The sequence below is a fragment of the Eretmochelys imbricata genome, chromosome 7 (assembly GCF_965152235.1).
Source record: "Eretmochelys imbricata isolate rEreImb1 chromosome 7, rEreImb1.hap1, whole genome shotgun sequence".
NCBI classification, from domain to species: Eukaryota; Metazoa; Chordata; order Testudines; family Cheloniidae; genus Eretmochelys; species Eretmochelys imbricata.
In genome coordinates, this window is record NC_135578.1 from 32,515,814 (window position 1) to 32,530,638 (window position 14,825).

The following is a 14,825-nucleotide window of genomic DNA, read 5'->3' on the forward strand; positions in this document are numbered from 1 at the left end:
GACAGCTAAGCATAGTTAAACTGGATGCCTTTAAGAACAGGCTGGAAGGGGGTGGGGAGCTGCAAGGCAGAGCTGTGTTGGGATAGGAGGATACTGGGGCTGCTCTGTGCCCGGTTAGGGGTGCACCTGAAAAGTAAAAATAATCCCTCCCATCAGAAGGACTTTGCTGCTGAGTGTCCCCCAGTAATCCTGGTTCCCCTATGCTGTCTTTGAGGCTCTCTGGGTAGCGTGGAGGATGTGGGAGCAGAATCCAGCCCCCTTGTGAGTTGCCTTAGGTCAGGAGGGACTGGCACCCCTGGGGGTGACCCCAAACAGAGAGGGGGTGTGACAGGGTTAGAATAGGGTCCCTGCTGCCTTTGGGCCTGACTCCTGTGTGCATGCCTGGGGCAGGGGCACAAGCAGGGAGTGTTTGGCTTCCCCTCCTTGTCCTGGGTTGAGCCCCTTCTGCTGGGACTCAGTCTCTGGGCCCTGTCATCCCCTGTCTCTCACCTCACGCTGGGTAGTTAGTCCTGGGTCTGCTGGGCCCTGCAAACCTACATCACTGGGGGCTGGCAGTGCGGGGGATGACCTGGGAGTGGGCTAGGATCCATACCCCAGCCCTCAGCCAGGCCTCTCACACTCTGGGGCTGGGTCAGAGCCAGGGGGCCCCAGAGGGGAATGGCCCCATGTCTTGTTTCCCAATCCCCTGAACCAGCCATTCCTCCTCCCCTGGGTCTGACTCCCGGGGAAGGGCCCAGGGCCCCCAGCGCCCTCACCTCAGGCCCATTGTTCTCCCAGCCCTGGGGCTGTGGGGGTGCTCAAGGCTGATGGCCCTCCCACCCCCACAGCTGGAGTCTCGGGTCAAAGGTCTCTCCAGCGAAGTGTCCAAGCAGCAGAAGCTGAAGGAGAGAAGTGAGCAGCAGGCGAGGAAGATGAGGCAGGAGCTGGAGGGGCTGAAGGTGAGGGGGAAGGGGGCTGGGTACGTGGGGAGTAATGCACCAGTGCCCCTCGCACAGGTAGGCAGTCAGAGAGTGCAGCCTCCAGAGCATTCCCCTCCCCTGCCCAGCAGGGGCCTGGGGGCAGGGGGCAGTGAGCGCACGCAGGCCCCTTGACTGGTCAGTGGGGACCCCTGCGGCGGCAATTGGTGAGCACATGAGAGCCCCTTGCCCGGTCAGTGGGAGTCCCTGTGGGGGCAGTTGGCGGATGCATGACGGCCTCTTACCCAGTCAGTGGGGCCCCTGGGGGGGGGCAGTTGGTGGGTGCACGAGGGCTCCTTACCTGGTCAGTGGGATCACTCGGGGGGGGGGGGCATTTGCCTGGTCAATGGGGGTCCCTGCAGGGAGCATTAGGGTCCCTTGCAGGATTAGGCATCAGCACTCCTCTTTGACCAGTTACTGATACTGCATAAGCGCCCCCCATGGTAATGGAGAAGTGGGTGCCTGTGGTTGAACTCTCCTGCCCCCTGCAGGCGAAGCATGGCACAGCCTCTCTGGATCCTGCCGGCCCCAACCACACCAAGGACCCCACGCTCCCACGAGGGGACCTGCAGCCCAAAGGGGAGCAGAGGAGCCTTCATGAGCCACTGCAGCAGAGGGAGAGCCAGCAGTGGGCTCCACAGGCTGAGCTTGCCCCGCTGCAGGGAAAACTGGAGAAAGCCAGGAAGGAGAGGTGAGTGGGGAGGGGTGATTTGAACCCAGAGCCCTCTCCTGTGCTCAGCATCCCCACTGGTCAGGGGCAGGGAGGGGACTTATTTTTTTTCTGGGGGAAGAGAGGGAGATGGAAGGTGGATTTTTCCTGTGAGAAAATTCCTCTTTTTTTATTTGGAAACATTTTTCCCGGAAAAATTTTTTTGGAGTTTTTCTTCGTTTTCCTATTTCCTTTTTCCTCCCTCTTCTCTTGCCCTCTTTCGTTTCATTTCTCCACTTCTGCCACAGACCTGGACACCCTGTTTTTTCCAATAATGATTTATTTTTGCACCCTAGGAATTTTTTCCCTTTTCCCTGCTCTGTCACATTTCAGAAATTTGGGACGTTTCCAATAGTGAGAGTGAGGGGGAAGAACTATTTATTCAGTTCCATTCAGTGGTTAAAAGGAAGGGAAAGGGTAAAATTGTTAACTTGAAGAAAAAATTCCAAAAAAAAAAAAAAAATCCACATTTTTAAACTCCGATAAATGGCCATTTTTAACAGGGGAGGAGTTGGGAAAGAAATATCCTTCAGACACAGTTGCTGTTGTGTGACCAAGTGGTTACAGCCCCAGAATGGGTTCTGTTCTCGGTTCTGCCACTGGCCTGTTGGGTGACCTGGAGCAAGTCAGTGCCTCTCTCTGTGCCTCAGTTTCCCCATCCGTAAAATGGGGATAATGCCATGGCCCAGATTTTTAAAGCCATGGCTCTCAACCTTTCCAGACTCATGTACCCTTTTCAGGAGTCTGATTTGTCTCTCATACCCCCAAATTTCACCTCACTTAAAAACTACTTGCTTACAAAACCAGAGGTAAAAATACAGATGTGTCCCAGCACACTGTTACTGAGAAATTGCTCACTCTCTCATTTGTACCATATAATTATAAAATAAATCCAGTGGAATATAAACATTGTACTTACCTTTCAGTGGATAGTATATAGAGCAGTATAAACAAGTCATTCTCTTCATGAAATTTTAGTTTGTACTGACTTCGCTAGTACTTTTTGTGGAGCCTGCTGTAAAACTAGGTAACTGTCTCAATGAGTTGATGTACCCCCTGGAAGACCTCGGCGTACCGCTGGTTGAGAAGCACTGTTGTAAAGCACCTTGAGAGCTACAGGTGGAAAGCGTTGGATAAAAGCTAGGGATTAATACTATTATTCCTGTTAGTCGTGGCTCTGATGTTCTTTTCCAACCCCTGGGCTCTAGTTTAAGGGAACACGAGGAGCTGACGGACCAGAACGAACGGGAGAGGACTTGGCTGCAGGAAGAGAACAGTAAATTCGCCCAGGAAAAGGAGAGGGTAAGAGGAATATGAATCTCTCCATTTCTCCAAGGTGGGCTTGATTTGGATCTTCCAGAGTTCATGGGGCTCAGCCTCTTGCAATCTGGTTGCTGCTGGGTTGCATGGCTGATGTGCTGCGGGCTGTACTCCCGGCTGCTGTCCCTGGGTAGCTGCAGGGGCTGCATCACTGAAAGCTGCAGTACCGCCTGCTGCCACAGGGGGCATCTCCTGATGGGAGAGTGCTGCGGTCTGCCTGGCTCCAGCCAAAGGGATTGCATGTGGGCTGCAGGTAGCAGAGGGATGGGTCCTGGAGCAGGGAATGCAGGCTGCAGTGGGGCTATTGGATCTTAGCCCCCAGAGGCAGAGAACAGGGTCTCTGGAGCCCCTGCAGCATGCGGGAGGAGGCACAGAGCCCTATCCCTAGCTGGTACCTGAGGGCCGGTCTGTCATCTCATTGCAACCCCGCAAGCTCTGCCCTGCTCTCAGAGCTGTACATGAGCAGCTGTTTGCAATTGTCCCCCACAACTTGAATTGGCCCTGAAAAGCCCAGGAACGATTCTGCATGGAGCACCCTCTTCTGGGACTTTAAATAGCTGCTGTATGTATACAGAGCTCTCCTACGTACAGCACTCTCTCGAGATGCCCCTTAGCTGGCTGTATACAGATCTCGCCCATGTGTTACAGGCGACCACCAGCTCTGCTGTAGTTAAGGTTGAGACACTCTTTCTGTTTAAAGGTCAACTCTATCAGGTGCTGTAAAATTCACATGCTTAATTGGATTGTCTTGAAATTTGGTTTGCCTCATGGGCGAACAGGGTGGGGTTAGTGAGCCAAATTTGGGGGCATTCAAACAAGAGGTTCCTGAGATACAGCCCCCCAACCCTCCAGCATTTCTTAACGCTGACACATTTCCACCAACTTTGATTGCGCAGATCTGGGGCTCGAACTGTGGGTCTGATTGTCTCAAACACTTGCCATTTATCCCTGCTAGTGCATGGCATTGGCACCCACTGCTTTTTGGGGGAAGCAATATTGAAAATGTTATTCAGAAAAGAGTTAAGCTGTCTGGCTAGAGGCATGCGCTGGATGCATTGCAACGTACATGTGCAGACAGAGCAGCCAAGAGGATTTTGAGTCATTCACTATTCATATGACCTGGATGGCCCAAGGGGACATGCTGTGGGCACTGAACCTGAGCGTACACCTAGGCAATGAGCATTTAAAACCTGCTCTGTGGAGAAGTCAGAGAAAGATCTGCCAGCATGTTGATCCGCCTCCATCTGAGGAAGGGGGAGCGGGCCGTGGTTATTTGGGGGAAATGGAATTTGAGAACAGCAGATAATTTGGAAGATGCATGTAGCTTAATTCTGGGTGTTAATTCAGAGGTTTGAGTTTTGCTCAGTTTGATGTTCTGAAGCACCACAAGATCAGCCATAACTCTGCATTAGCCAAGTTTGTGGTCAGTGAATAGAGCACGCTCGGGACATGAGGCGATAGTTACATGTGGACAGACCTTGCTCTCATGGTACCATGAGTTAAAAGAATAGGAGGGATTTGAGGGGACGGGGGAGGTAGAGCTGGCCGAACTTTTTCCATCAAAACTTTTTTTCAGTGAAAAATGCAGATTCGGGCAGATGGAAACATTTTGTAAATTTGGGTCGACTTCAGCAAATTGTTTTTGTTGAAATCGAACAAATCAAAAGCTCCAAAACTTGGAGCATGTTGACTTGTTGATGTGAACTGAATTCTCATTTGAAATTACCTTTAATTTTATTTAAAATAACATTTAAAGGGTGGGGGGGACTCAAAAATGACACATTTCAATTGACCTGAAAAAAAACTTTATGGACTTCCTGATTCGTCGAAAGTTCCAAAAAAACCTTTGTTTTGGGTCAACTTGATACAAATTTTTTCCTGATATTTTGGAACTGCAAGGGAATGAAAGCCCATTCTCGCCCAGCTCTAGCTGCAGGGTCCTTCCTCCCAAGGTCCCTAAGGCATTGTCTTCCTCTCCTGTTTGCAGCTCCTAGGCCAGGTGGATAAGCTAAATACGGCCAACAGGCAGCTGGAACAGGAGCTGCGCTCACTGGAGGACCGGAGAGAAACAGTCACTAACTGGGAGGCCCAGATCTCTGACATCCTGAAGTGGTATGAGCCCCTCATGATGAGCCAGATGGTGCAGGGATTAGTGCCCCAAGCAGGGTTCGCTGTAGGGTTGGGTGAGAGTACACAAGGGTTACCCTGCTCTTAGAATGAGACAGCATCCGATGGTACCAGGGAACAAGGGTACAGCCTGGCAGTCAGGACTCTAGGTTCTGGCTCTGGGAGGAGAGTGGGGTCTAGTGGTTAGAGCAGGGGGCCGGGCTGGGAGTCAGGACTCCTGGGTTCTATCCCAAGCTCTGGGAGAGGAGTGAGGTCTAGTTGTTTGAACAGGGAGGGTTGGGAAACAGAACACAGCTGTGGTGCTGGCTGTGTGACTTGCTCCAGATCACTTACCCCCCTCACTTGGTTGACATTAACATGCTAGGCTGGGGTCTCCTTTCCCTGGGACTGGGGAATAGATTGCAGGGGCAGATGCTGCTGCCTTGGTCCCACTTGGGCTGGTTTAGCTGGCTCCTGGCAGGGCTTTCTCCTGACTCTCTCTCCCTCCCCTAGGGTCGGTGATGAGAAGGAGTCCAGGGGCTATCTCCAGGCTCTGGCCACTCGCATGACCGAGGAGCTGGAATCCCTGAAACACATCAGCACACAAACGTCAGGTGCCCGGACCCCGGTACGAGCTCAGCGGGGTTGCATGTGTCTGGTGGGGCTGGATTGGAGCCAGCACCCCCACCCCTGAGAGGGGAAAGGCCCCATATCCCATTCCCCAACCTTGTAAGCCAGCCAGTGCCCTGCCCTGGTGCTGAGATTGGAGCTGGGACCCCCTAGGGGGAAGGTTGGGGGTCCCATTCCCTGTGATCCAGGCAGCCCGGGAGTTTCCATGCTCCTAGCTCAGCTCTTCCTCTCTCCGAATGTGAAGGACAATCACTGGAAGGCCAGGCGCCTGCAGAAGATGGAGGCCTCGGCCAAGCTGGAGCTGCAGTCAGCGCTGGAAGCTGAGATCCGGGCCAAGCAGGGTGTCCAGGAGGAGCTGACTGAGATGAAGGCTGCACACCTGGCCACCGAGCGGTGAGGCGGCTGGGGAGCTGATACTTGTTAGCTGGGGAAAGGGTGGGAGCTCCATGCCTTGGGACACTTGCCAGACAGCTGGGGGACTGCCGGTGGCTGAACTGGGACTAGAACCCAGGAGTCCTGGCTCCCAGGCCCCCTGCTCTAAGCACCAGATTCCACTCCCTCCTGGAGGTAGGGATAGGACAGAGGAGCCCACAGACCCCTGATACAATGGCTAGACAATGCTGCTGCGTCAACAGTTTTCGCCCCGAGATGTTCGTCAGGGTAGAATCTGTTTGGGGAGGGACTGGCGCCTCTGGCACCAGCTGCGTGGGTGCAGCATTGTGCTATCCTTGCCCCGGCCCCGTGGCACCTTTGGAGCAATAAAGACAAGGGTTTCCCTTGTTGTTTGGCTATTTGACAAGGAAATTGCAAGAAGCCGAGGTGCAGAACCGGGCCCTGCAGCTGGAGCTGGAGAAGCTGAAGGAGGAGCTGAAGGTCATGTCTGTGGAGGGTAAGGCCCCAGAACGTCCAGCCTGGTTGAGTACACATGCAGGATGGCTGCTTTGTGGTTACCACTCTAGCCTGGGTTGCCCAAACGAGATCAGGGACACCCCACCCTGCCAGGAGCTGCATGCATCCCCCCCACCCCCCAGCGATTGAGATTGGGGAGCTGTCCTTGGTACCGCTCAGGCCCACCCTTGAATGAGGTTGGAGGCTCGCCTGTTATGCCAGGCACTGCATGGGCCTCCCTGACCAAGACTGGGGGACCCAGTTGTGCCAGGTGCTACACAGACTGTGACCGAGGTTGGGGGCCACTGATGTGCCAGGCACAAAACAGACCCATGGTAAGAGAGTCCCTGTCCCCAAGAGCTCCAGGCCTAAACAAAGGGTGGGCAGGGCAGCGGAGGGGCAGAGAGAGGAGAAGGGATTCTCCTGAGGTCACTGGCAGAGCCAGGAATAAAACCCAGGTGTCCTGCACCCTCCTCACTAGCTCCTCTCACTGCTCGGCCATGGCTTGACCTTGGGCAAGTCAGAGAGTCACTCTGGCCTCAGCTTCCCCACCTGTAAAGTGGGTAGAAGCCATCTTTTGTCTGTCCCAGCTGTCGGCTCTGGGGGACTGAGACTCTCGCTGTGTGTGCAACAACTGGTGGGGGGCATTGTGGTGGCTCAACTGGGAGGGCCTGTGTGGGGCCCCACCCCGATCTCATTTGGGGTCTATAGATGCTATTGTAATAATTCAGTGCTGGTGGAACACACTTAGAAGTGAAAACTCCTAGTTCCCAGCCCTAACCAGCACGTCATGTTCTCATTGACAAATGCAGTGGTTCTGTGAACTGGCTACTGTGTGTGTGTCTGTGTGTCTGTGTGCCATTTCCCTCTGCTGGATGCAACGAGAACTTCTCCACCATGTGTCAAATCACCTGTACTGCTAGCAGGTAATGGGGGATTCTCCTTTAGCGCAAATAGGTATGGTCTGGAATTTTGGGAGGGTGGACCTGGGGTCCACTCTGGACCATAGACAGGTTGCTGCTGAGGTGTGACAGTGCTACATGTGAATTTTTCTCTTTCTTCTAGGCACAAAACCACAGGGGCCACTAATTCCCTTCCTGTCATTCTGGAGTGCAGAGGTACGTCTGTCAGGCTGTGGCTGGAGCAGGGCAGGCTGCGAGTCAGGGCCCCTGGGTTCTATCCTGGCTCGGGGAGTCGAGGGAGTTAAGACTCCTGGGGTCTGTCCACAGTTCTGGGAGGGGAATGGGGTTTGTTGGTTAGGTTGGGGGGAAGGAAGTCAGGACTCCTGGGCTCTGTTCCTGGCTCAGGTCTCTCAAGACACTGACCCAGGGGACTTTGTGCTTTAGCTGCATGCACTGATGGTCCCACCCATCTGGGGAATTAATAGCCCCTTGATTCATATGGTGCCCTTGAGTGCCACTCCGGGATCAGCACTGACTGAAAGGAAACAGCGCCCCCAACTGAGCCACCACCCCATTCCCTCCAGCACAGCACCCTCTACTGCCATACTGAGGCCCAGCACTGGCTCAGAGGGGAGACCGCCCCCTAGTGCCATGCTGGGGCCAGCACTGACTCCAAGGGAGAGCATCCCCTGCCTCATTGCCTTACATGCCGCTGAAGGATTGGATTTGCATGGTGCTTTTTATTTGGCAGAAGGATGCGATCAGTTTTGGGAGCTCCCCAGACACTCAGGAGAATCGGAGATCGGCCGAGGAGGCCCAGCTGCGCCCAGAAGGGAGGAGAAGCCTCCGAGCCAACGTGAGTAGTAAATGCTGACAGCCTTGCTACGTGATGCCCCCGTGAGGGGCTCAGATTGAGGATGTAGCTCTTGGCTCCCCAGGGCTCACAATTCTACCACACCCCAGTCCTGGGCAGTCTGTCCCCAGCTCTGGGAGGGGAGCCAGGACTCTTGGGTTCTATCCTACCTGTGGGAGCGGGAGGGAGTCTGGTGGGTTAGAGCAGGGTGGGGTTCAGAGGCAGGACACCTGGGTTCTATTCCCAGCTCTTCCCCAGATTTGATTTGGAAAAAGTCACTTACTTGCAGCTCCTTTTGAAATGTTTCCCTCCAAGCTCTCTGTGCTGACTCTGCCCTCTCTCTCCTTGCTGCCCCATTCTTTGCATCCTCACAGCCGGCTCAGTCCAAACCCCCAGCACAGGTAGCTGTTGCTGCAGAAGGAAGCAGCTCAGGTGCACTCAAGGTAACCTGGGGTTTGTGTGTGAGCGTGTGTGTGTTTGCTCTGTTGTGGAGGGGGAGGGGTGGAATGTGTATATATGGGGGTATTTTAGTTGTGTGTGTTAGAACAGGGGATTTGGAGTCAGGACTCCTGGGTTCTCGTCCCAGCTCTGGGAGGGGGGTGGAGTCGGGCTGGGAGCCAGGACTAAGCGTTGTGTTTGTGGCATTTCAGCGTGTGTTGCTACTGTGTGTGTTTGTTGTCTGCTCATGGGAGAAGTTTTTGTGTGTTCAAGTTCTCTCTGTGTTTCAGGTGCATGTTTGCGGTCATGATATGTAATTGTTTGTGCTGCTACGTCAGATCAGAGCCTTCTTCATTTCCACACTTAGCCAGATGATTTCTCAACATGCAGCTGGGGTGGCGCAGTGGCTGAGTGGTTCAGGAGCTTGGTTACTGCCTGGGAAGTTGTGGGTTCAAGTCTCGCTTGAGCTCACCCAGACAAGCCACCTCCGGTCCACCCAGCTCCAACGGGGTACCTGATTTGTCAGGTTGGGGGAGCCAAGTGTATTTGGATGTGGTGCTAGCCCGTGTGTACTGTTGGCTAGGGGAAACTGATGGTCGTTAACCACATCAGCCTGATGACTTAGGGCAGACTTTGTCTATGATTGAGTGTATGTGACAGTTGGGGTGTGCTGTACACATATCTAGGCATCTTTGTGTCTGCACACGTGGCAGAGAAATCCTCTCTTGCCCTTTTCTAGTGGATTTGTGTAAGTGCACGTGTGATGTGAATCTTTGTTTATATAGGCATGTGGTTGTGTTTTCTCTCTGGCATATGGCATGAGATACATGCGAAAATAGAGCATTTATGTAGAGAGGATTTGTTGTGTGGTGTTCGGGTGTCCATATGTTTGGTGTGGGGTGTGTGTGATGGAGAGGATTTATACCATGGATTGTGTGGGTGTGTTTTCCTGTGTGTTGTGGTGTGGGTGAGCGTGTATATACTTGCCAAGGTCAGATAAACCCCATCTAGTCAGCTGTCGTGTGGGTATTTTTTTGCACACACGTTACTACATTGTGCGTTGCATTCGCTTTGTATGTCTGCCTGTTGCATGGCAGGGGGTGTTTGGGTATGTGTGCACGTGGCATAAATCCCCTGGAATTTCCCTGATATTGTATTTTTTTCTACATGCATTGTGAGTGGGGGGGGGGTGGTATGTAGGTCTATTACAGATGTGTTGTGTACATATGGGGGGTTCTCTGTATATGTATGTTATGAGCATGGAGTTGTATGGTTCAGTGTGTTGTACAGTTGTATACTGTGAGCATGGGGATGTGGCATGTGCGCCTGATGTGTGCTGTATACTTGTATGCTGTGTGTGCAGATATCTATCTATGGGTCTTTTTAGGTGCTCATGGGGCTGTGCTGTGGGTGTGGGGTGAGCTGTGTGGAGATGACTGTGGGTGGTTAGTGTGTGTGTGTAGTGCATTATGTGGGTCTGTGTACACACATCGGACAAATGCCAGTTTATCCCCCTGTATCTTTGGCTTCCCAAAGTCCCTCCCCAGCCGCAGATTGATACCCCTTTTTGTTGTCCCCCCCCCCCCGTTTTCCAGCCAAAGTCTCACAGCTTCAAGATGCGGAGCTTCACCGTGCCCACCAAATGCATGCGCTGCACCGCGCTCATGGTGGGGCTGCTGCGCCAAGGCTACGCCTGCGAGGGTGAGTGAGGGCCGGGGCTGGCTCTGCCCTGTGCTGGGATCAGATTAGGGCTGCTTTGCAATTGCGTCCCTGAGGTGAATTCCTGAATGGGGCTAAGCACGGGCCTCTGGGCCTAGAGCCTGGGTCCCCGCCATTGAGTGCTGGGCCCGTGGGGCTGGTACCCACGTCTTCTGCCAGGCAGGGCACTGGGAACTGGCACCTGGGTCTCCTGCCAGGTAGGGTTGGATGCTGGGCCCTGGGGGTGGTGCCTGGGTCTCTGGCCCCTCTCCCTGCATCAGATGCCTGTCAGAGTCTGTCTCCTTCCCCTCACTCATGCCCCGCATCCTGGCTTCTCCCTGCAGCTTGTAACTATGTCTGCCATGTGTCCTGCGCTGAGGGCACAGCCGTCTGCCCCACACCTCCCGAACAGCTGCGGAAAACCATGGGGGTCAACCCCGTTACTGGGACAGGCACAGCATTTGAGGGATATCTGTCGGTAAGTCCCCCCACCCTTCGCGGGTGCCCTGTGTCAGCCTGGCTTTGGTCTGATGTGGCATGGCAGAGAGGATTCTGCAAGCACCCTTCTCCCGATCTTCTCCGCTGTGGTGAATATGGTTAAAGCAGGGTCACAGAAGTCAGGACTCCTGGGTTCTGTCCCTGGCTCTAGGAAGAAAGTGGGCTCTAGTGGGTTAGCACAAGGGGGCTGGGAGCCGGGACTCCTGGGTTCTATCCCCAGCTATGCCACTGATGTGCTGTGTAACTTTGTGGCGAATGGGGCTGTAACCGTCTCCCATCCCTGTCCACGTAGGTGCCGAAGCCAGCGGGGGTGAAGAAGGGCTGGCAGAGGGCATTCGCCTTAGTCAGCGACTTCAAGCTCTTTCTTTATGACGTGCCAGAAGGCCGGGGCTCCCTGTGCGGCGTTAACGTCATGCAGGTCGTGGATATGAGGTAGGGAGGGGCAGAGAAAGGGACCCATGAAGTGTCTTATCGGTCAGACCCCTGAGCGCACCTAGCCTTGCATCCATCTCTGTCATTGCAGATCAGCCCCTGGGCCCAGGCAGCCCGGTATCCCCCCTCCTGCCACCCTGGCTCAGACCCCTGGGCCCATCCCACCCGGTATCCCCCCTCCTCCCACCCTGGCTCGGACCCCTGGGGCCATCCCGCCCTGTAGTCTTCACCCTGGCTCAGATCTCTGGGCCCAGCCAGCCTGGTATTCCCCCTCCTGTCATCCTGGATCAGACCCCTGGGCCCATCCCACCTGGTATCCCCCACCCTGCCACCCTGGCTCAGACCCCTGGGGCCATCCTGCCAGGTAGTCTTCACCCCTCCCCCACTACCTCAGACCACTGGGCCCATCCAGCCCAGTATCCCCCCCTCCTGCCACAGACCCCGGGGCCCATCCAGCCCGGTATCCCTTCCTTCTTTGCCTTCCCGGATCAGACTAGTGGGCCCAACTAGCCTGGTGTCCCCCCAGCCTCTGCTGCCCCAGATCAGACCATTGAGCCCACAGGACTGAGTGCAAGGCAAGAGCGCCCCCTGCTGAACCACCCTTCCTGCAGCATAACAACACTGGTGCCCTAATGGGTTTACCACCCCTCCAGATATGGATCACTGCTGGGTGAGTCGTCGAGTTGTCTGTTTTCTCCCCAGACCTCATGTAGGTTGTGATCCTGGTGTCTGGGAAAGAAACTTCCGCTCCCTCCAGGTTTCCAATTGTATGAGCTTTATTCACTAAACCAAATAACAAAGCAAAAAATATGACGTAAATAATCCATATGAATGGCTTGATACCAAATCAACTGACGTATCAGATTGATTAAACCATATGCATAGAAAATAAAGCCAGAAGAGACCAATGTGATCATCTAGTCTGACCTCCTGTGTCACCCAGGCCATAGGCCGGCCCTGAATTAATTCCTGTTTGAACTAGAGCAGACCTGTTAGAAACACACCCAACCTTCATTTAAACGTTCTCCGGGATGGAGAATCCATCCCATCTGTAGATCAAGTGTCCCAAGAGTTAATTCCCCTCACTGGTAAACATTTGCACCTCATTTCTAGTCTGAATTTGTCTCGCTTCAACTTCTAGCCAGTGGCTCTTGTTCCACCTTTGTCTGCTAAACTGAAGAGCCCCATGTTATACAGCCTGTGATCAACTCATCCCTCAGCCTTCTCTTCGTTAAGCTAAACAGCTTGAGCTCCTGGAGTCTCTCACTGCAAGGCAGGTTTTCCAACCCTTTAATCCTTCTTGTGGCTCTTCTCTGACCCCTCTCCAATTTATCCACATCCTGCTTGAATTGTGGGCCCCAGCCCTGGGCCCAGTACTCCAGCAGTGGTCGCACCAGGGCCAAATACAGATGTAACTGAACCTCCCTATTCCAAGTCAAGATTTCTAGTTGTTTTAGGTGTTTCAAATAAACCAACAATTCTGGAGAGGCACCACCTTGTACGTGGGAAGAGCAGCAGTCTTATTTAGCTCTCAGCCCCTAAGTGACTGGGCTTTACCTGGTCCAGTGCCACTTGACACACGTATATTCTGGTTGAATGGCTGATACTGGGAGGGTCAGATCAGTTCTGGTTGAAGCTCAAGCTGAGGCTACACTCTGATGCCAATGAAGGCAGTGTGCCCAAATCATGGGGGTAGCAATGTCTTCCCCTGGCAGGGGTTACATAGAAATGTCAGGCTGGAATGGATCTCGAGAGATCATCAAGCCCAGCCCCCCTGCGCTGAGGCAGGACCAAGTAAACCAAGAGTATCCCTGATGGATGTTGTTCAACCTGTTCTTAAAACCCTCCAGTGATGGGGATTCCGCCATCTCCCCAGTATCCTGTTCCAGTGCTTAACCATCCCGGAAGTTTTTCCTAATATCTCACCTAAATCTCCCTTGCTGCAAACCAAGACGAATGCTCCTTGTCCCACCCTCAGTGGACACCGAGAACAACTGATCCACCATCCTTCTTGTAACAACCTTCTCCCTATTGAAGGTTGTTATCAGGTCGCCCCTCAGCCTTCTCTTCCCTAGACTGAACGTGCCCAGTGGGTCAGGCTTTCTAAACCTCGGATCATTTTTGTTGCTCTCCTCCGGACTCTCTCCAGTTTGTCCACCTCTTTCCTACAGTGCAGGGCCCAGCCTGGACACAACACCCCAGCTGAGGCCTCGCCCTTGCTGAGCAGAGCAGGACAGTGACCTCCTGTGTGTAACTATCATAGGGTGGCTGGTCCCTTTAATGGGTGTTGGCCCTGTTTAGGGCTTCTTTAAGGGGAATGAGTCCCTCTCAGCCAACTTGTGAGCAATTAGGTGCCTAGGTGGCTGGCTGGCAGCTCATTGACTAATGAGCACCTGGCTGTGCTAAAAGGCCAGCAGAGCTCAGTTGGAGGGAGTGCTCTTAGGGGCATGGTGCTGCTAAGGAGAGGCTTCTCCACAGATGCTAGCAGGGGAGGACATCTGCCGGCTCACCTGAAAGCGTCATTTATCTGGATTACAAATTGGATCCGCTTGAAAATTTCCCCATGAAATGCTTGTCCAACTGAAAATGCTGACACCTCCCAGGGCGGGGAGCATGTTGATTTCGACACAGTCTCATTGCAGGGGGTGTGGGAACGTTCCATTTTGACATTTTTGGAATCGAACATTTCAACCTTGAGTTTTGAGATGACTTTTTGTTTAAAAATCACTTTCTAAAAAATATATCCATACAAGAAATCACAATCCAGTTTAAACATTTTGAGTTCTTTAAACTACATTTTCTGAAGATTATTTATTTTGTTGAAAATTTTATTTTGTGGAAAACTTCATAGTTTGTTGTTTTCCCCCCAGTTTTGCACTGAAAAAAATTTGAAATGATGGGAACAGAAATTCCAGGTCCTGTCCAGCTCTATTATTAATACAGCTCCTCAGCCGTGTAATAGAGGCACATATGATCTTTTAGACAAAGAGGTGGAGTTGTTTTAGGTGTTTGAGAAATTAATTTGTAGGTGCTGTTCTCAGCTTCTGTGGGTTCTAGACCCCACCCCGCCCACACGCCCTATCAGTCACCTGCTCTCTCTTTTTTTGTTCTTGATGTCCCTCTTCTGCTGTTAATGGGGAATAGGAGCAGAGGAAAATACAGAGAGGGTGGGGAGGTCCTGGGCAGAAGGTTTTATAATCAACAGAGCATGCTTCCTTCCTCGACATTCTTCCACTTTCCGCAAATAGCAGCAGTACCCAGTGGCAAAGCGTGTGCCTCGTTCACACTGAGGATAAAAGCCTACTAGTGCTACCAGTTACTTTAATTTGGCGGAGAAAGGCAAAAGAACCACCAATGGCTGAAAGTTAAAGACAAATGAATTAGAAATAAGTTAC

At 53.0% G+C, this 14,825-nt stretch overlaps 1 protein-coding gene across 1 annotated transcript in view; it reads left to right on the top strand.

The window, feature by feature from the left end:
- Positions 1-14,825, top strand: part of CDC42BPG (CDC42 binding protein kinase gamma) — a 61,445-nt gene that overhangs the window by 37,049 nt on the left and 9,571 nt on the right. The window contains exons 13-25 of the mRNA XM_077821257.1: positions 828-938; positions 1,448-1,647; positions 2,874-2,967; positions 4,973-5,097; positions 5,605-5,719; positions 5,966-6,114; positions 6,522-6,610; positions 7,675-7,727; positions 8,263-8,367; positions 8,739-8,807; positions 10,398-10,503; positions 10,845-10,978; positions 11,291-11,430. Of these exons, the coding sequence (XP_077677383.1) occupies positions 828-938; positions 1,448-1,647; positions 2,874-2,967; positions 4,973-5,097; positions 5,605-5,719; positions 5,966-6,114; positions 6,522-6,610; positions 7,675-7,727; positions 8,263-8,367; positions 8,739-8,807; positions 10,398-10,503; positions 10,845-10,978; positions 11,291-11,430 (1,490 nt within the window). The remainder of the gene's footprint in view (positions 1-827; positions 939-1,447; positions 1,648-2,873; positions 2,968-4,972; positions 5,098-5,604; positions 5,720-5,965; positions 6,115-6,521; positions 6,611-7,674; positions 7,728-8,262; positions 8,368-8,738; positions 8,808-10,397; positions 10,504-10,844; positions 10,979-11,290; positions 11,431-14,825) is intronic.